At 37.2% G+C, this 22,080-nt stretch overlaps 2 protein-coding genes across 2 annotated transcripts; both read left to right on the plus strand.

Moving 5' to 3' along the window:
- Nucleotides 1-1,596: 1,596 nt before the first annotated feature.
- slc27a2b (solute carrier family 27 member 2b) lies at nucleotides 1,597-8,820 on the plus strand. The gene is made up of 10 exons (XM_081356574.1): nucleotides 1,597-2,136; nucleotides 4,023-4,232; nucleotides 4,368-4,526; nucleotides 4,673-4,797; nucleotides 7,098-7,292; nucleotides 7,386-7,476; nucleotides 7,616-7,814; nucleotides 7,907-8,004; nucleotides 8,113-8,243; nucleotides 8,359-8,820. The coding sequence occupies exons 1-10, from the start codon at nucleotides 1,665-1,667 to the stop codon at nucleotides 8,533-8,535; spliced, it is 1,857 nt and encodes a 618-aa protein (XP_081212700.1). The 5' UTR covers nucleotides 1,597-1,664; the 3' UTR covers nucleotides 8,536-8,820.
- Nucleotides 8,821-10,225: 1,405 nt separating this feature from the next.
- Nucleotides 10,226-21,699, plus strand: slc27a2 (solute carrier family 27 member 2). Its single transcript, XM_081356575.1, has 10 exons — nucleotides 10,226-10,835; nucleotides 14,962-15,171; nucleotides 15,325-15,483; nucleotides 15,572-15,696; nucleotides 17,666-17,860; nucleotides 17,943-18,033; nucleotides 18,255-18,453; nucleotides 18,535-18,632; nucleotides 20,539-20,669; nucleotides 20,779-21,699. Exons 1-10 carry the CDS (start codon nucleotides 10,361-10,363, stop codon nucleotides 20,953-20,955), a joined length of 1,860 nt encoding a protein of 619 aa, XP_081212701.1. The 5' UTR covers nucleotides 10,226-10,360; the 3' UTR covers nucleotides 20,956-21,699.
- Nucleotides 21,700-22,080: the final 381 nt, after the last annotated feature.

Consider the following 22,080-nt stretch of genomic DNA (forward strand, 5'->3'; position numbering starts at 1 on the left):
TACAGAATGAGTTTTTTTGGAAATGTAAAAATGCAGAAAGTTTTCTGTGATGGGTAGGTTTAGGGGTAGGGTTAGTGTAAGGAGATAGAATATACAGTTTGTAAAGTATAAAAACCATTAAGTCTACGGAGAGTCCCCACAAAGATAGTAAACCAGACGTGTGTGTGTGTGTGTGTGTGTGTGTGTGTGTGTGTGTGTGTGTGTGTGTGTGTGTGTGTGTGTGTGTGTGTGTGTGTGTGTGTGTGTGTGTGTGTGTGTGTGTGTGTGTGTGTGTGGACATGTTTTTCTACACCGGTGGGGACTTAAACCTGAATGCACACAGACTCATGGGGACTCGTGTCACCGTGGGGACCTAAATTGAGGTCCCCATGGGTACAAAAGCTTATAAATCATACAGAATTAGTTTTTTTGAAAATGTAAAAATGCAGAATGTCTCCTGTGATGGGTAGGTTTAGGGATAGGGGCAGTGTAAGGGGATAGAATATACAGTTTGTACAGTATAAAAACCATTACGTCTATGGAGAGTCCTCACAAAGATAGTGCACCAGACATGTGTGTGTGTGTGTGTGTGTGTGTGTGTGTGTGTGTGTGTGTGTGTGTGTGTGTGTGTGTGTGTGTGTGAGAGAGAGAGAGAGAGAGAGTGAGAGGTATTTGGTTACACTATTTAAGGTGCCCTGTTATTACTTACTATAGTAAGTCATGTGTAACAATGAATCTTAACAGTGCTACCAAGAATTTCTTTAAGAATCATCACATCATGAAAAAAAGACGACTTTAACATTCCTTTTCTAATAGTTAACTTGGAAAAATAAAGTTATGACAATATAATTTATAGAAAAGTTCATTTCTTTAAATGAGGAAAATGTGGTTGTAACAAGGACATATTATAGAAATTTAATCTTTAAATTATTCACAATTATCTACAATAAACAACATAATATCTGGCAAATAATATATTTAAGTGTTAATGATTTGCATATTAACATGATATCTCAAACTAAATAAACATTTCATATATAGGTTCAGATAATGGTAACGGTTTTCTTTGGCATGTTATGAAACTATGTGCTTCTCAGAGAATTGTTATGCTAATATTTCGACAATTACCCACTTTTCAGTTATCAATTATATAATATTATACAGGATCATGGAAAGAGGGCTGACATTTTAAAGGGAACATTGATAATCAAGTCATAATGTATTTACTATGTTCTTCCAACATGTTAAATATTGACAGGCTGTAATATTCCTAAAATAATGTAATGTAAAATAGTCTAGCAGGATTGGAACGACCTGAGGAAAACATGAGATAAGTTAGCTTGTGTTTAAAGGGTAGATTTCTTGAAAACAAATAGTTTCAATGAAAAAGAATAAAGTTTATCTAATTGTTAATTACTCGTTTACAGTGTTGAGGTGTTCGCTAATGTGAGCGTTGCCGTTTTTCGCGTCGCGTGGAGTCGTGACTCGTGAACCATGTAAACGCTGTTTATGAATACGACTCGCTTCATTTCATAACTATCTGCTCCAGTACGTGTTCAATTTTTTACAGTCTATGGTTCATTCCCTCAAAACAAAGCACCGCCTACACTGAACTTTATATCTAATAAGTGCTTCTGCTGCGCACTAAAGAAAGTAGGTCTTACGGAAAACAATCGATTCACACTATGTTTTGGTTTTTTGTAAGTGCTGTTTTTGGCCTACTTTTATTTGCCTTGAAATACCGTTATCCTTACTTTGTCATAGATGCAAAGTACATCTGTCGAGTAGCATTGGTTGGATATCGTATGACAAAATACATCAAGTCCAGACCTTTCTATACCGTAGTGGATCGATTCTTGGATTCGGTTCAGAAGAACCCACACAAAGCTTTCATTCGGTTTCAGGATCAAACATACTCGTATGTGCAGTCGGATAAACAGAGTAATAAAATCGCGAGGAGTTTGTTAAAACACGCAGATCTTCGTGAAGGAGACACAGTTGCGCTACTGTTGGGAAATGAGCCCATGTTCATGTGGATATGCTTGGCTTTGGCCAAGATCGGATGTTCTGCTGCTCTTCTCAATCATAACATCCGATCCAAATCACTTGTGCACTGTTTCTCCTGCTGTGGGGCCAGTGTGCTGATCGCTGGGGCAGGTACACTTCACAGTTTTATTAGTCAGATAAACTAATGCTTGACGTACTACCTGTAATAACTACAGTGTGTGTGCTATCTGAGATGTCCTTTTTCTGTCTGTGTCAGCTGTTGGTGACTTACTAACACAAATGGAAGTGTGTCAAATTATTTAGTGAACCAAAAAATGTTAATCAAATAAACATTTAGTGTATTTTCTCACTTAATGTGATGCACACTGAGATGCATTTTTAACTTATGGTCAACACTTAGTTCAGCTTCTCAAATATGATTGGGTAAGCACTGCGGAGATACAGTCCAGCAACACTCATAATATGCACTATGTATGTAGCCTACTCAATCGTGTAGTATATTATTTTTGTAAGGTTCTTTTTTTTTTTTTAAATTCAGCATTGTAGTCTGATAGCTATGGAAGCTTGTTTCCGCCACAAAATAAAACATTTTAAAAGATAATTGCGACTTTTTATCTCATAATTGCGAGTTTACATCTCGCAATTCTGACTTTATTTCTCACAATTGCGAGATATAAAGTCAGAATTGCGTGAAATAAAGTCGCAATTGCGTGTTATAAAGTCAGAATTGCGAGATATAAAGTCAGAATTGCTTGAAATAAAGTCGCAATTGCGTGTTATAAAGTCAGAATTGCGAGATATAAAGTCAGAATTGCGTGTTACAAAGTCAGAATTCTGACTTTTTTTCTCGCAATTGCAACTTTATATCACGCAATTCTGACATCTTTTCTCAGAATTGTGAGATATAAACTCACAATTGTTAGATATAAAGTCCAATGCTTTTTTTTCACAATACTGACTTTATAACACGCAATTGCGACTTTATATCGTGCAATTCTGACTTTATATCTCCCAATTGCGACTTTAATTCTCAGAATTGCGACTTTATTTCTCAGAATTGCGCCTTTAAATATCTCGCAATTGCGACTTTATATCTCAGAATTGCGACTGTCTCGCAATTGCGACTTTATTTCTCAGAATTGCGACTTTATTTCTCACAATTCTGACTTCATATCTCGCAATTCTGAGAAAAAAAGTCACAATTCTGACTTGATATATCGCAATTGTGAGAAAAAAAAGTCAGAATTGTGAGATAAAAAGTCGCTATTATTATTATTTATTTATTATTCCGTGGCGGAAACAAGCTTCCATAGATAGCCCCTCCGCTACATAAGAAAAGCTGCGATATTTGAATGCAAACCGAAATTGCATACTCTCTTGTGTGGGTATTTATTTTGAATAAGTACTTATTCAAAAAAATATGTTTTATATCGTATTTTTGTAATCTGGACGTACTACATTAACCATGTTGTCATTATCATGTGACCTACCAACAGTGACCCTTCACCTCCATTCACAAATCCTCTCCCGTGGCCTCATGGGATAGTTAAGTGTCCATCGTATACACACTCATAATCTCACCAGAAGTAGTAGGTCATACAGGTACTTTTTGCCTACTCTTTTAAGAGTACTGTGAATTCTGACATAGGCTTACTATTTTTGTCATATACTTTTTTTCGCCTACTACATAGTAGGGAAGTATTCCACACTGTTTTTTGGTTAATTAAGTGCATCATCTATGTATTTCGTAAACTTTTTCCATTGTGAACACACTACTCACTATTTATACTACAAAAGCATAGTGCATAAGTGCACAAATTGGGACGTACCTTGGGACTTTTTGTCCTCACACGAAACTCTTGAGGTTTGTACCGACTCGTCAGTCTTTAGCGCCCCCCAGGGTTGGGGTCACATCCAGTGCTATTTTTGTTTCCTGACAAGTATCCCATAAAGATAAAAAAAAAAAAAAGCTCATTGTTGAGTACCCTGACTAAATGAATCAAACTGAATATATACTTGTATAAACACTCATGTAGAACTGCAGGATGCTGTTGAGGAGGTGCTTCCCGCGCTGAGAGAGCAGGGCATCTCGGTCTACATACTGACTGACCATATGACCTCCGAGGGAATGAAAAGTCTTACAGACAAAATCAAGCAGGCCTCAGATGAGCCTGTTCCTGCAGACCTGAGGGCCAACATTAGCTCCACCAGCCCGGCGGCGTACATCTACACCTCAGGCACCACAGGTGAGACTGGATTCAGTGGTCTTACTCTGTTTTTGAATGAAGATGTTTTTGCCCAGAGGGGAATGGATGGAAGTGTCAGTAATCTGTAATTAATAAATGAGTGCGTGTGGATTTAATGAGGCGTATCCCCTGCAGGTCTTCCAAAGGCAGCAGTGATCACTCATCGGAGGCTGTGGGCCATTTCCTTCTTCCAGTCCATTTGTGGTGTGAAGTCTGATGATGTGGTGTACGTCTGCCTTCCCTTGTATCACAGTGCTGGCTTTGGCATTGGATTCGGAGGTGCTATTGAAAGAGGTATGAAATCATCTTTTTTTTTTGTTGGTTATCCAGACACCTCATAATTGATAAGATAAAAACAATACAACAGTCTAATGTTTTGTGACAAATGTAACTAGATGTCTTTAGAAATTTTGCTTTTGATAGTTTGGTTTTGTGTTTAGGAGCCACTATTGTCCTGAAGAGCAAATTTTCTTCCTCTCAGTTCTGGGACGACTGCAGAAAATATAATGTTACTGTGATACAGTATATTGGAGAAACAATGCGCTACCTCTGCAATACACCAAAGGTATTCAAGCATTTAAGAAGGCAAACAGCACAGAATCTTCCTCTTTTTGTCATCTGCAGGAACGAGCAACGATCAAATGGACGCCTAAAACATGCACCATGTTAGGAGTAAGCGGAGTCATATCAAATGGTACTCTAGCATTCAAAATTTGGGGGTCAATAAGATTTTTTATTTTATTTTTATTAACTTTTATTCAGCAAGGATGCATTAAATTATGGAAGCTTGTTTCTGCCACTGAATAATAAATAAATAATAATAATTGCGACTTTTTATCTCACAATTCTGACTTTTTTTCTCACAATTACAATATATCAAGTCAGAATTGTGACTTTTTTTCTCAGAATTGCGAGAAATAAAGTCGCAATTCTGAGAAATAGTCGCAATTGCGAGATATAAAGTCACAATTCTGAGAAATAAAGTCGAAATTGCGAGATATAAAGTCGCAATTCTGAGAAATAAAGTCAGAATTGTATGATATAAAGTCGCAATTGCGTGTTATGAAGTCAGAATTGTGAGATATAAACTATTCTGAGGTAAAAATAAATAAAAAGTCTGTCTTTTTTTTCCCTTAGAATTGGACTTTATATCTCACAATTGTGAGTTTATATCTCACAATTGTGAGAAAAGATGTCAGAATTGCGAGATATAAACTCGCAATTATGTGTTATAAAGTCAGAATTGCGTGATATAAAGTCGCAATTGCGAGAAAAAAAGTCAGAATTCTGACTTTATAAGACGCAATTGCGACTTCATTTCACGCAATTCCGACTATAAATCTCGCAATTGTGAGAAATAAAGTCAGAATTGCGAGATGTAAACTCGTAATTGTGAGATAAAAAGTCGCAATTATCTTTAAAATGTTTTATTTTGTGGCTGAAACAAGCTTCCATTAAATGGACTAATAGTGACAGCAAAGATATTTATAGTGTTACAAAATATTTCTAGTACAAATAAATGCTGTACTTTTGTACTTTCTATTCATTAAAGAATCCTGAAAAATATTAAGCAGCACAACTGTTTCAAACACTGATAAAAATCTGAAATGTTTCTTGAGCAGCAAATCATCATATTAGACTGATTTCTGAAGGAAATATACTAAATACAATGTACTTCCCCTTAGATGTTATGTAGGATCAGCAGATTCTTAAATTTGTAATCCCAGACTAGTAAAGTAAGTGAATAACTTTTAAATTTACTAAAAAATATCTGAAATATCTGCAAGTTACTTTGTTTCCCCTTGTATTGCCCTGATTTCTCTCAACATGTGGACAGAAGAGCTGTCAGAGTGCAGAGGAGCTGTGTGTGAACATGATGTTGTTGCATTTACTCATCTCACCTGCACAAAAACACAATCAGTATTCCTCAAAATGAACAAAAACAGTGAAATGCAAACTCAGAATATTACACAAACCTGCAATAATTAAATGTTAACACAAATATACTTTATGCATTTAATCTCACTTTATTAACCAATGTCTTTGCTGATGATGATCCAATTCAACAATACGAATAAGCAAAAATTACATTTATGTTTCTTTTTATGTTTGTTTGATTTTATTGCTTAAGTAAGAGTGTTGAACTTTCTTCTCCTTCATCCTATTCTTCTGCGTTTCAGAACGGTAGAACACCTGAAAGGTTTGTTTGAGCGGCGCCTTCTATTGTACAGACGTGAATTTGCATTTCCTTCAGCCTGAGGCTTATTCAGTTCACTTTTGGTGTGAAATGGCCTTTAGATTTGCCAAAAATAGAACTTGTTTTTTGTTAAAACAATCAAGCAAGCACAGCTCAGGTGAGAAAAAGTAACACAAAAGTAATGTAACGCATTACTTTCCATAAAAAGTAACTAAGTAATGCAGTTAGTTACTTTTAGGGAGTAACACAATATAGTAATTCATTACTTTTAAAAGTAACTTTCCCCAAAACTGATGGTGGAATATCTAGCAGGGATGTAATTTTGTGAACTAACTTATTGCAAAGGTTTTTACTGTATTTACCAATTTTTTTTATCCGAAATTATTTTTTAAAAATCTTACCGATCCCAAACTTTTGAGCAGTAGTGTATGTTGAATTATTATCACATGGAATATGTGAACAATTTACTTCAATTAATAATATGAACTTTTTATCGCAGTAAATTTCAACATATTGGTCTTTATAAAAAAAAAAATGGCTACATAAAATGTATTAAGATAATTTTTGGATGCAACAGTTGCAAAAATGGTGACACATCTTACCCCACCGTTTGCAGTGCTCTGTTTGCTGTGCAGTCTTTTCTCATCTTTGTTCTCTTCCCACACAAGCGCGTTAGTGACCAGGTACACAACGTTAGGATGGCCATTGGGAATGGGATCAGGCCAGAGGTCTGGAGGACGTTCATCAGCAGATTCGGTCATGTTGACATCAAAGAATTCTACGGCTCGACCGAAGGAACCTTGGGCTTTTTGAACTTCGCAGGAAAAATTGGGGCTGTCGGTAGAGTGAATTTTTTACATAAGGTAGACTTAACTAGTCAGTAAATCCACTCTTTTTTGCTCACAATTCATCAAATTTCTCATTTCATCCATATGACAACATTAATGTTGTTTCAGAAACTGTATCCATATTCATTGGTTAAGTTTGATCTGGAACAAGAGGAACCTGTAAGAAATGCAAATGGATTTTGCATAAAAGTAGCTAAAGGCAAGTCAATTTGTTCATTTTAATGAACAGTTCTTCTGAAGAAGCATGTTTGTATGCACATAAATAATATAAAAATGATTAAAAAAAGCTAAATTGTTAGCCTTTTATTTGGAAGAATGTGTCATTGACTGTAATACAGGTGAGACAGGTCTACTAGTATCACAGATTACCCAGAAGGTCCAGTTTGCTGGATATGCCAGGGATCCGAAACAGACAGAGAAAAAGAAACTCTACAATGTGTTTGAAAAAGGAGACGTTTACTTCAACTCTGGAGATCTGTTCAAGATAGATCGTGAAAACTTCATCTACTTCCAGGATCGGGTGGGCGACACCTTTAGGTGAATAAACGCTATAAAAAACTTTAAAGTTACACCTTTAATGGTACAATCAAAAGGCAGAATTGAAAATAAAAGCATGGTTCTGTTCTCAGGTGGAAAGGGGAGAACGTTTCCACAAATGAAGTGTCGGACATCTTGACCAATGCGACGAGTATCGAGGAAGCAAATGTATATGGCGTTGCCGTTCCAGGTTTAATGCTATTTCTCTTCAGAAATCAGAAATCATCCAGCTGACTTTCATAACATTGCTTAATATTTCTTCTAACCTGACACACTTGATCTTTTGTTGAATTTGAAGGGTATGAGGGGAGGATAGGAATGTCTACCATCACATTGAAGAAAGACCATCAGTTTGAGTGTGATGCCATATTTAGTCATGTGACCACTTACCTCCCCTCTTATGCCAGACCACGTTTCATCAGGATCCAGGTAACATCATAACACACAAATAAGCTCTCTTTAGGTAGTATCAATATATTTATGTACCATTTCATATTTCCGAATACAGCCAAATCTAAATAAGTCCATGTGTTTCTGATTGCAGAACAGTTTGGCTGTAACGGGCACCTTCAAACAGCTCAAAGGGAAGTTGGTAGAGGAGGGCTTCAACCCCGCTGCAATCTCAGATCCTCTGTTTATTTTAGATGAGAAGGTGAACAGCTACAGACCGCTGACACATGACGCATATCAGTCGATACTGGAGGGTCACTTCAGACTGTGAAGAGCAGGATTTGCTCTTTATAATACATTAGAAATGTATTAAGAGAAGTCAAATCTTTTATTTGTTCAGAGCCCTAAATCTGCATTTACACTTACAGGACAGTAACTGTCCAGAGATCCCTATTAACACCAAAAAAAATTTGCAATTAAATTGTGTGGGGTTTTTTTATGTACCAAAGGCAATTAAAAAATTATATATTTTGCTTATTTTGTATATTTCAAAACTCTTGAAGTTTTATATCACCCTATCCTTCAGTTTTCTCTGACAAAAAGATAATAAAATTTTAAAAACTACTTCACTGTCAGTCTGAAAATTGTCTTTCTAAGAACTTGATACTTTCCCCTGTAGTCTGTAGTGAACAAATAGTTTTGTAAGAGTTTGCTGTAAGATGATTGGTTCCCACAGAAACCTTCCCACTCACTCCTGTCTCAAAGTCTGAATTGGATTAGGGTTGCCATGTTGTGAGTTTAAAATACTCCTGCATGTAATGTCATTTTTGTGTTAATTAGAAAAAAAACAACAATTAATTTTAAAAATGTTTTTCTTCAACGTTCTTTTATTTTAAATGCAATTATCAAGTATTATTTATTTATACAAAGTTTGATTTATTTGGTTTATTATGTTTAATATGAATAACTGGAGAATATTTGAACACAATATTGTAATAAGCACACACAATTTTCTATAGTGACCTACTTAATATGTATTTTTTTTTATTAGCACTGCATGAAATCACACATAAAAACATGATTATTATTTTTGTTTTGTTTTGTTTTTTCAACAAAAGCACTAAGATTTCACTACATGTTATGGGGAGCCAGATAAGCAAGTGTTTCTCACCCAGGGGCCACTAGAGGACCTCAAAATGTCTTTTTCAATATATAAATTATTTCAAACAATTTAAAAAGTACAAAATCTGCTAATAAAAGAAATAATATAATGTGACATTATGTTTGTTACTCTGGAGCAGGGCATAGGCACTGAGTGAATTTGGGCCAATTGGAAATGGCCAAATTTAATGTTTTTGAAAAGAATTTTTTTTTTTTTTTACATTTTTAGACATATTAGACATACAAACAAGTGAATTTATTTTTAAATAAAATATTAGAAAAGAGTTTAAAAGGATCACCTCACAACTAGGCTGGAACTTCTTTTACCATTCTTGTTTCTTCTTTATTCCCTGAAATCCCTTTTAATTCTTTAATTTCTTTGAATAAAAATACCTATAAAAAAAAAAACGTGGCTCCAATGTTCAAGGCATGGTTATGGTCTTGCTCTGAAGAAAAATCTGGGACTACATTCAACCTTGGCAAACAAAATTAACATTTTAAATTTGTCAGCAGATCTTAAATGTTTGTTTGGGAAAATCATTTAAGATTCATAAATTTGTATGTTCACTTTGTACACAAAAATGCTTTCTCTCACTCACAACTTGAAAATGACCATGAATGTCTGCAGCACATGGAAAACATCAAGAACTAAAATGCTTGTTGCATATTTTATTTTCAAAATAATTTGTTAAATTTAACTACAAAAAAAGTTGAATTGCGATTAATAAGGCATATTTAAATGTAAAGACAAACTTAATCTATTTTATTAAAACGTGCGTAAACAACCGCACCGAGTTGAAGAAGGATCTGGCAACCCGGCGAGGTTCTAGAGTAGGGGGGTGGATCAGAATAATATAATCTCTCTCTGGAGCCCCAAAAGGGCTGAACTTGCATTTAGAGAATGTGGCCCATGAATTTTAAGACTGTGGAAGTAGTGTCAGGCTATGGCATGTAGTTAATCTCAAACCCCTAGTATTGTACAAACTCTAGTAAACATGTATATGTGGATGACTCTTCTCGCGGGCTTGGCTCTTCTCCCCGCGCTGCTGAAAACTTTCTTCCCGTATTTTTTCCAGGACTGCGTATATATATACAGAGCGCTTGGATTTGGAATCCGATTAAATGTATACAAAAGGAAAACTCCATTCTATAGTATTGTGGACTGTTTTTTGGAAGCAGTGAAGAAACACCCGCGGAGAGCGTTTATTCATTTCGAGGGGAAGACTTACACTTATGAGGAGGTGGATAAGGAGAGTAACAAAGTGGCGGATGCTTTGCGCTCGGTGGCCGCGCTTAAAGAAGGGGACACGGTCGCGCTCTTCCTGGGGAACGAGCCTCGGTTCGTGTGGACCTGGCTCGGCCTGGCCAAGCTGGGCTGTCCCGCTGCACTCCTGAACTTCAATATCAGATCCAAATCACTCCTTCACTGCTTCTCCTGCTGCGGCGCGAACGTGCTCATAGCAGCTGCTGGTGAGACATATATGTACAGTATATAGATGCACTCTCCAGAGCGCCTATGGATGTAGAGTCTATATATACACAGATCATAAATGCTTACTATAGTCATGCTGCGAGCGAGGCCTTGGCACTGATTTCCAACCATTCTCTTAATGTGTATCCACTTTTGAGAAGTAGGCTACTTTGCTTTCTTAAATATATAAAACAGAAATTATGACTAAAAAATATAGCTATACGTACGCATGCAATGGTAGGCTACATTGTGAATATAACCACAACTACTCAGTGACTATATTACATAAAGCAGGGTTTCAACTTTCAGTTACATTTTTATTTTATTTTATACAATGTTACTACAAATATTAAGGATGCATTTTTTTTGTTATAAAGTATTGTATCTAGTTAATTGGTGAAGCGGCATTCTTTCTGACACAACAGCGCATTGGTATGCAACAACACTGCGCAGGGATACGATGAGCTGAACAAACTCTGATTTTCAGATTAGGTTTAGAGTTGACACATCCAGATATATCCAGCCTGGTTTAGATAAGGTTCAGCGGTCTCACAAAGCTCGGTATAAACGTTCTCTGTCAAGGGTTTGATTCAGAATTTGTGATTAAATCTGAAGCGCGTGCACCTGAAAGTGCGACAGGTTCGGCAAACAACCAATCACGCGGACCGTGGAGAGCGTCAGCTTGATGCACTTCTCTTCTGAACATCATATCATGAAGTTAAGAGCGTTTACAAGGTAGGAATAAACACTTCTGCGGCGTAAGTTTGAGAAGGCAGCTGAAATAAAATATCGGACTATATCAATGACGTGAATCAAAGAAATAGGCCGAATAATTATAGGTTCACAAAGCTCAAAAAAGCATGTATTATATTTATATTCATTTAAAAGCCAAGTTTAATATTACTTGTCAACTAATAGGCTATAGGCTAATTGAATGGAAGCTTGTTTCCGCGATAAAACATTTTGAAAGATAATTGCGACTTTTTATCTCACAATTGCGCGTTTACAACTCGCAATTCTGACTTTATTTCTCAGAATTGCAAGATATAAAGTCAGAATTGCGTGATATAAAGTCGCAATTGCGCGATATATACTCGCAAAATTGACTTTCTCGCAATTGCGACTCTATATCACGCAATTCTGATGTAGCCTAACTCGCAATTGTGAGAAAAAAAAAGTCAGAATTGTGAGATGAAAAAGTCGCGATTACTTTATTTTATTTTCTTATTAGGCGGAAACAAGCTTCCATAAAATTCATATTATATAAATATATAGGCTATATATATTTAAAAAATCAATTTAAACAGCTTCTCTTTTAACAGCGAGAGATACAGGGGGAGTGGCTTTATTGCATCAGGATACATGTCACTTAATTTGCTCACAGCTGATTGGTCCAGTTTTGGTCTGCAATCTCTAACCCAGAATAAAACCTGTTCCGGAGCAGGTTAGCCTGTTTAGAATTAAACGGGTTAGTAAGTTACCATGAGCCGTAAAAAAAACAGTCCACCTTCTTGAGCCCGAAAAACTTGCTCAAACCTCGAACTTACCTGTGTATAGTGATGGCTCGATACCATAATTTTGGTTTCGGTACGGTACCAGAACCTAATACCTCGGTATCGATACTACATTGATACCACAGGTGACAAATAACCAGCCTCAAAATTTAAGTGAATTGAAACAATTTTATTAAAAAACACTACTTGAAACTCTGCAGTACTGAATGTGCAAACAAAAAGTATCAAAATGTTAAAATAAATAAATAAACAAAAAAACAGTCAGGGAACTTACAGTAGATTAAATTTTGATTTTGAAAAAAAAAGAAAGAAAGAAACCTGAAATGATACAATTAAAATAGGTTAATATCTATAATAATTGATTAATATAGAATAATAATAGAATAATGAAATGAATAATTTTTAGCTGACATGCATTAACAGAGAATTATCAACATTTATAGCATTTATTCATCTTGGTTTGATTACTGTTTGGTTTGTGTTTGGGTTCATATTAGTTTAATGCATTGCATATAAAGTAATGTTAACATGCTAAACATGTATTAGTATAAATAATAATTACTGATTGATCTAGATTAATAAATGCTATAATACGGTTAGGTCAGGTTACCTAATGAATGTTGACAAATGTAGCTTAAATGTAAAGTGTTACTCTAACATTCATATTAGTAATATCCATATTACTACTATTACTCTAGATTCCTTAGATTCCTCTAGGGGTCGCACTCGCCACAGCAGCAGTGATATGCCATTCATTTTACTATCACTAATACTAAAATTAATATCACTAATCTCTTTATTCATTCAAATTCAATTAATATATGATTGTTTGAAAGTGCAAAAATTATGAGACCTAAACTTCATTGGTTCTAGCGTGTCATGCAAGCACATTTGAGCTTTCGTGTTTACCGTGTCATATTTAATTGATAAGCTTTTATGTATGTGCGCTATGAATAAAAGTCTAAATTAAAACAGTTGAATGATGGACTCACCTGTCGATCTCTGAACTCTTTGAACAAGTCAGGATGATCAAGTGACAAGTGCTCAACGTTAGCCAGATTTGATGTGTTGCCTCCCGTCGCAAATTTAAAGCAGTGTTTGTAGAGTGGTGCATTGAGGTCTGTTGCTTCACCTTTCTCATTACTTTTGTAGGCAAAGTAATGCTATATTTCACTCCTACTGCTCTCTTTATTTATTAATTTCGGGCGTGTAGAATGAGCTTCATCTGTTTGATCCATCGTGTTCCTCCGTTGTCACCGTTTGCCGGTTGTGCGTGACCCGCGTCAGTTTGGGTAGCGCACTGCCGCCTAGCGGTGAACTTCGAAACAGCAGCGCATTAAATACCGAATTGAGCAAAATTATGATATTGTACCGTTTGAAATATAATATATACCGGTATTTTTGCAGTACCGGTATACCGCGCATCCCTACCTGTGTAGCAACCGAAACAGGTGTTTCGCGCCATTGCTTATTTTGGGATTTTCGCGCGGCTGTATTGACCAATCAGAAGAAAGAACGGGAACTTTCCCCAAGATCTTCTGCAGCCTGAGTGGTCTCAAACCGGTTCCACGGAGGGCCTAGTGTATGCAGGTTTTCTCTTTTACCTTGAACCAAACTGATTGAGTTGGTCACTAATTGGTTAAGATCTCCCCTCACCTGGTAGTCTAGGTCTTAATTGGGCACTAATTGAAGGGAAAGACCAAACACCTGCATACACTAGGCCCTCCGTGGAACCGGTTTGAGAACTCTACGTACTGTATTAAATCCAATACCTATGCAGTAGATGCGTTTCCCCCCAAACCAGTTAGGGTGTAGCCTAAGGCAGGTTTAGGGGTTAGTATCTGTTGTAGGATTATGTAGCTACGCAATCAGCACTGTGATTGACATGAGTAATTAAATCTTATCGGCTGTGGGGCAGAGTTTGCGCTAATTCTAAACAGGTTTGGGCAAAAAAAAACAAGTGTCCACCACTTGTTGGATTTAATGCAGTTGGACAGTCTCAATAATGATAACTGATATCCATTATCCTCCATATTTTTTAACGTGAATGCCTTTTTATAAACTTTAATGTGCAAGGCTTTTGATGTCAAGTTATTTTAGGTGTACGAAAACACTCCGTTATGTTGCTACTGCAAACTGGTATTTGTAGTCATTTTAATTTAACAATGTTTAATAATATTTTAGCAATATATCATTGTAATATAAAAATGCATTGGTTTGTAGCTGCAAATAGTTTTACCATTTAGTTATTCACCTTTGAGTCTTAAACATTCACAGTAGCCTACTTCCATATTGAAAATTAAGGTGGATATTGAGTTAAATGAGCACATTAATGCAGTGGTAGCCTACTTCAGCCCTACTTATGTGGTTAAGGGGTACATAAGACAAAAGTTGGAGAAACACTGGCCGAGACAGGATTCAAGCACATGCTGTGCATGTGAAAACAGGCCAACTTCTTTGGGAACAGATATTTGGAAGACTTATCCATGATGTCGGATTCAGATTTTTTTTATTAGTGTTAAAATAATGTTTTTTAAATGAGATGTCACTTTGAAATCAGACTCTGAAACATTTCAAGAGTTTTGCAGTTAAGTGTTTGTTTCTCTTGCAGAGCTTCGTGACGCTGTTGAGGAGATATTGCCAGCACTGAAAGAAAAGGGGATAACTGTTTACCTCCTGTCAGATGAGAGCACTACAGACGGCATTCAGTGTATCGGTCAGGCCATCGCTAAGGCTTCAGATAAGCCGCTGTCCCCGTCTCTCAGGTCCAATGTCCATATCAGGAGTACAGCACTGTATATCTACACTTCTGGCACTACAGGTATCAGTCAAGGCCAAATGCAGTGGGTTATGTAATATTTATTTTTATATTCCGTTCAATAGCATACAAAGTCATTAAAAATGCTGTATATGACACACTATGTGCTGTAAAAATATGCGTCCCTAAATAACACTGCTATTCTGGTCCATGGAGGTCTTCCTAAGGCAGCCTATGTGACCCATGAGAGGGTCTGGGCCTCGTCATTCATCCAGGGTGTTTGTGGAGTGACGTCTGAAGACATATTCTACATCAATCTGCCTCTGTATCACAGCGCTGGATTCCTCATCGGACTCATTGGATCCATTGAAAGAGGTATAATGGATTATATGATATGCCACTTTCTATATTTAGAAATGCACGACTGGTTATAGCGCAGCTTACAAATGAACGTTTTTTCCAGGTAACACTGTTGTTTTGCGGAGAAAGTTTTCTGCCTCTCAGTTCTGGGACGACTGCAGGAAGTACAACATAACTGTGATGCAGTACATTGGCGAAACACTGCGCTACCTCTGCAATACACCAAAGGTAAAAACACGTGTCATGTTTTATAAGTGTGAAGATATTTCTCTTTAAAATATGTTTTATGGGGCTTTTATTGGCTCTGTTCCAAAACCTACCTAGACGTCTGTTACAAAGGCTTGTCCAAAAGGTAGCAAAATGACACTGCCTTATGAAGGTGCGGTCACGTTACCGTTAACATTTTTGCCAAATTTCATGTCCAGAAAGTACTATTTTCTGCAGTAGTATGTTTCACCGTTTTCATTTGGAACGAGACCCACAACAGAAGGTGTCTCCGCTTGCGCTCGAAAAAGAGGCCCGTCCCCAAAGGTTGGAAATTAACGGGGGCTTAGGGCAAAACTACCATCAAAATTAGTAACAATGCTTCCAAAAACTCAGATATGGTGCAAAAAAGTATATATTTATAAGTAATCTCACACAGGCAAAAATGCTGTTTTCCCAAATATCAGCACATTTGCAAATGTGATATTGATTTTAAACAACAATTCAATTAACAATATGCTAATATGCTATTAGGTGACTTAAATTTTACACACAATATTTTCAATAAAGCCACAATATTGTCGATATAGCAGTTTTTCCTCCACAGTAGTTCCAAACAGTAGAGCCATTGCACGTCTCCGAGCAACAGTTTTAGTTTCGTTACTGAATGAATCCACGTTTTGAGCGAATCGTTTCAACGACTTGTCCCTGAATGAATCGTTTGAGTGAGTGATTCAATGACTAACTCCTACTGTTCCTTTGAAACGGGCCTCTGAATTGAAAAGCCCGCCTCTGATTGTCTGTTGTGAATAGTGTAGCGATGTATGAAGCACAGCTCACACAGAAGTCACTTTCAAACCAAGCCTTCAAATGCACAAACGAGTACAACCTGTTGAACAATGCTAAATAAGACTGAGCCAGAATGTTTCCCTCACGCGAAATTCCTGATTGCATAGATTCCCATTGAAATGACTGGATTTCACCCACGTAAATTTGCTTAATGCTAACTATGACCACACCTTTAGAGCATTGAGCTCCTAGCTTGGCATCATGCTAACATGAAACTCCAGGAATCAATCAGGGATGGAGTTTCCTACATTTACACTCATGAATTTGGCGAAAGCTTTGATCCAAAGTGACTTCATATCATAATGCATTTTATCAGTTCATACATTCCCTGGGAATCAATCTCATGACCTTGGTGTCGTTAGCATCATGCTCTACTATTTGAGCTACAGGACGGAACTTCCAGTGTATCGGAGCACTGTTTGTGTGTCTTGCCAATGTAAAGCGTTCCAATTCAGTAATTCAGGAGGGTTTATGACCGTTAGCATGTTCCCATATGTAACGGACGTAGGCCAGTAAGAGCTGTGCTCAAGAGGCTCACTAGCGACTGACACTAGCGGCTGCGGTCTTTAGTGTCCTTGTTAGCGCGCCCTCCTCCTACGCCAGATACCCGGGTTTATATCCTACTCTGAGGTGATAGAATAAGACCGGTGACTCGGATTGGAGTGAGGTTTACGGGGGGTGAGTGTAACGGACGTAGGCCAGTAAGAGCTGTGCGTGTAAACCTCACTCCCCTGGCCTCAAGAGGCACTAGCGGCTGCAGTCTTTAGTGTCCTTGTTAGCGCGCCCTCCTCCTACGCCAGAGTCCCGGGTTCGAATCCTGCTCTGAGTGGATAGATTAAGACCGGTTACTTTGGTGCCGTGACTCGGATTGGAGTGAGGTTTAGGGGGGTGAGTGTAACGGACGTAGGCCAGTAAGAGCTGTGCGTGTAAACCTCACTCCCCTGGCCTCAAGAGGCACTAGCGGCTGCAGTCTTTAGCGTCCTTGTTAGCGCGCCCGCCTCCTCGAGACCCCGGTTCCAATCCCGCTTGGTTACACTTAGAAGGCAACTCATTTGGTTTTGGACAGAACTATTGTGTTGGAAACTTTGAAGCAGTGCAAAGATAAAACCACAAACTGGGCTGGTCTATGTTTTCCGCTTTGCAGAAAGACAATGACCGAGACCACAGGGTGAAGATCGCCATTGGTAATGGCGTACGAGCAGAGGTCTGGAAAGATTTCCTGAACCGCTTCGGACGCATTCATGTCCGAGAGCTCTATGCTGCCACAGAGGGAAACGTCGGCTTCATCAATTACACCGATAAAGTCGGAGTGGTCGGCCGTGTCAATATTATCAGCAGGGTGAGTGTGACAGCACGTATTAATTCACATCGAGAAAGGCATCTTTGAGCAAAGCCAGCTTGATTGCCATTGTATTCCACAGGTGTTTTTCCCCTTTGCCCTCATCAAGTTTGACATTGAGAAAGAAGAACCCGTGAGGAACTCTGAGGGTCTGTGTATCCCAGTCGGAAGAGGTAGGTCAGGTGCTAGCTTTGTGGTTTTTGCGGTATAATAAATTTTATTGCCATGTGGTATCAGTAAAGATAGTACAATGTGTTTGTTTAGTCTAGTATTTGAGGTTTTGAGATTCTAACTTCCATTGACCTTTTGTTGGGAACATTGTCATAAAAAGTTAATGTTTAATCTATATGTTGCATCTATAACTCTACAGTTGTTGATATTAAATGTTTCATAGATGAGGTGGGCCTTCTGGTCGGGAAGATCACGAAAAACACCCCTTTTGTCGGATACGCTGGGAACAAGCAGCAGACCGAGAAGAAGAGACTTAGTAATGTGTTTGTGAAAGGAGATCTGTATTTCAACAGTGGAGATCTGCTGAGAATCGACAACGAGAACTTTGTGTACTTTCAGGATCGAGTTGGAGACACGTTCAGGTAGCAAAGCTTCAGCTGAAGCATCGGTGAAGTGCATTTCTTCTTGGAGTTTCAAGCATTGCATTGTCATTGTCATTGCAGGTGGAAAGGCGAGAATGTGGCTACAACTGAGGTGGCGGATATTCTCATGATGGTGGACTGCGTTGAGGAGGCCAATGTGTATGGAGTCAAAGTTGAAGGTAGATTGCATATAACAATGATTCGAAAGGAAAAGAGTTGGGAATCAAATGGATTTCATGATGATACTTATGAACTACATGTTAGTTAGAGCTGTTGCTTGATTTATTAAACCACGTCATTACATTACCCAAACATTGTTTGCAGGTCTTAAAGCTTAGTTCTCATCATTTACTCGCCCTCATGTCTTCCCCGATGTATATGACTTTCTTTCTTCAGATAAACACAAAGAAAGATTTTTATGAAAATAATCAATCTCTGTGAGTTCATATGCCAATAAATGGCTGCCGCTCGGTTGACGCTTGCACAACACACACTTCGGTTAGCCTAAACACAGGCTTTACTCCCTTCATACATAAATTGTCAGATTCCGTCACTACAACTTCCCGAACACACTAAAGAAATGAAATGTGTTCAGCCCTGAAAGGCTGGAAATAGGCTTTATAGTTGGTCATATACTGTACATACAGCCGTTATATATCACACACCCAGCACTTGGTCCTGGTTAACTACTTCACTAAAACACTCCCACACGGTACTTTTCTTTCTTTCATTCCTTTTGTTTTGTTTTTAATTCTCCTTTTAAAATTTCTCTTGAATCCGTTTGGTCTGCAAATTAGTGCCTGACATAAAATTAAGTTTTAAACCTGTTGATTTTCCATGTTGGAAAACATTCTTATCTGAATAATTTCTGTTAAGCATGTGTATATTTTAGTTAAAGCTGTTAAGTTATTAAAGAGTTAGTTCACCCAAAATGGAAATTTTCTCATCATTTACTCGCCCACCTGCTTGACGCGCGTGAACAAACCTCTAGCGGAAGCTAATGAAAGTTTATATGCGAATAAAAGCCTTAATTAAATGTTCATTATCTTGAAAAAATTTGGACTAAACTACTCAATTCATATGGATTCATTTGATGAACTTTATGAAGCATCAAAGTGCTAGTTGCGTAGACTGTCAATGGAGGGACAAATCTCTCAGATTTCATAAAAAAAAAAATCTTTTTAAATCTTACAAATCTCGTAAGACTTGCGTTCAACGACAGATAATGACAGTAAATGCTGACAATTTTAATTTTGGATGAACCCTTTAAGCAATTTATTTTCCCCCTCTGTGTTATATATAAGGACCGTTAGGAGGTGCTCAAAGGCACATGGTTTCCTTGATTGGATTCCCCTGAAGTTAGAGTCTTTATTAAAATAAACACATGATTTATCTCTCATCCACCCACAATTAATTGGAAAGTAAATTTTTTTACTACTTGACCTGCGGATTATCTGCCGTGTCCGCGGATGTAACCGCCGAGCCATTTAACGCCATTACATGGACTCAAAGAGATGGAATATTTTCCTAAAGATATTCATTTGTGTTTATCTGAAGCAAGTCATATATATCGGGGATGACATGAGGGTGTGTAAAAGAAGAAAATTTAGATTTGGAAATGTAAAAATATAATTAAATTAATAAATAATTACATTCAAAGGAACCAAATTTTGCTGTAATAAGTGGTCCTTAATATATTAAATGTATATTACATTCTAAAAATGTATATATAAAAAAAAAAAAAATTAAGCTTTTTTTTTTTTTTTTCAGTATAAAGCATTATGGCTGTAATATACAACACTTTTGCCCAGATTTGCAGTCTTTTAGTTGACAGTTTTCATAAAATCACAGATGATTGGAACATACTCAGATTTTTCAGCTTTAGACTGATTCCATGCAGTCGGAGGATATGAAACATGTTTGATAGCAATGTGTCTGGTTACAATTTGGGTTGTTCAGAACAAACTCACACAGTTTCAAAGTCGGCAAGTGTATGATGAGTCATTACATTCCTAACAATTTTCGTCATTATTAAAATCTAACAACATGCTTATATTTCAATATTAAAACCTATGGTGTCTTCAGGTCATGAAGGAAGGATTGGAATGGCAGCTGTGAAACTGAAAGAGGGCAGAGAGTTTGACTGCGTCACCACTTGCAGTGTTTTGGCCAACTATCTTCCAGTGTACGCCAGACCTCGATTCATCCGGATTCAGGTGCGCCATCTTACCTTTAAACATTCCCATGAATCTTGCTCGCAGACACCGTCCTCTCCAGTCTCGGCTTCGCTCTGTGAAACTCAGCAAAGGCAAATTTGTCTTTCAGAATTCCTTGGAAGTCACAGGAACTTTCAAGATGAAGAAGGTGAAGCTGGTGGAGGAAGGCTTTGACCCAACATTAATAGAAGATCCTCTCTACTTCCTGGATCTGACGCAAAAGAAATACATTCCACTCTCTCAGGAAATTCATAACTCGATCATGGCGCAAGACATTAAACTGTAATAACCATCACATAAGCTAACTGTACCATTCTGAAATCTACTAACCAGTAGTCGCCTACTAATCTCAGGGAAAACAAGTGATTCCGGTGAATGATTGTAATCTTTACAGACCAGTACAGTCAACTGTTTTACATAATATTACTTTCTAATGCACAAATGTGCCTCATCACTTAACATTGTTAATAATGTACATTTATTATTTTCTCCTAAGTTGTAATAAAAGTTAATTAGAATCTAATAAGACTGTTACACTAAATATGCGCAACTTAAACTCTCAAGTCAGCGATTCTCAACTGGGTCATGAACGGTAGAGGAAAAATGCTAAATAGAGTGCAGGAGTCAGGTTCAGGAGGTAAAACAATAAAACTAGTAGTAAAAATGTATTAATTTTCTCCATTGAGAAGTTGATTTTGAATGATAACTTATAAATATTTAAAGACAGCCTTACTGAGAGCTACGAGGTTGTTAATCGATGATATTTGCTTCTGTTGAAGACGTCAACTTAGCTTTAAAATAACTGCAGAAATTGTGGTGAGAAACTACATTACCCATGATGCTATGCAGGATATTCCACCAATCAGTTGAAACAAGCAAACTGCAGCAAAGATCTGTCGATCTCCCCACGCCCTCAAAATACTGAATATATATATATATTTCTCCACCACTTTTTATTCGATTATGCTGTTCTCAATGCTTCATGGGATTGTAGTTCTTTCCCTCACTAAAGCTATTAAATATAGTCTAGTAACTTTTTTTTGTCCGATTCTCAAATACTTTGTCTTCCCGTGTTTTTTGCTAACGTCAAAGAATGTGTCCAATCAAACACTAATAGTGTGAAATTTGTACCAAAATGCCTTTAACTTGATCTGAACTCTTTCCCTGCCACCTTTTTTTTTAAGTTGCTAGTCACTGCCAGCGTTTTTTTTTTTGCTTGCTTAGTCCCTAGAATATTTTGTTGTATGAATATTTAAATGTGCTATATATATATATATATATATATATATATATATATATATTTGTCAGACTTAATTTGGAACGGATTCAGAACGATGATCGAAACATGGAGTAGATCGAGTCCATCAACGCTTCAGTCATATACCTCGTCCTGGGTCGACAGTTCATTCAG

Source organism: Scardinius erythrophthalmus (genome assembly GCF_964197995.2).
Source record: "Scardinius erythrophthalmus genome assembly, chromosome: 24".
In the NCBI taxonomy this organism is placed as follows: domain Eukaryota; kingdom Metazoa; phylum Chordata; class Actinopteri; order Cypriniformes; family Leuciscidae; genus Scardinius; species Scardinius erythrophthalmus.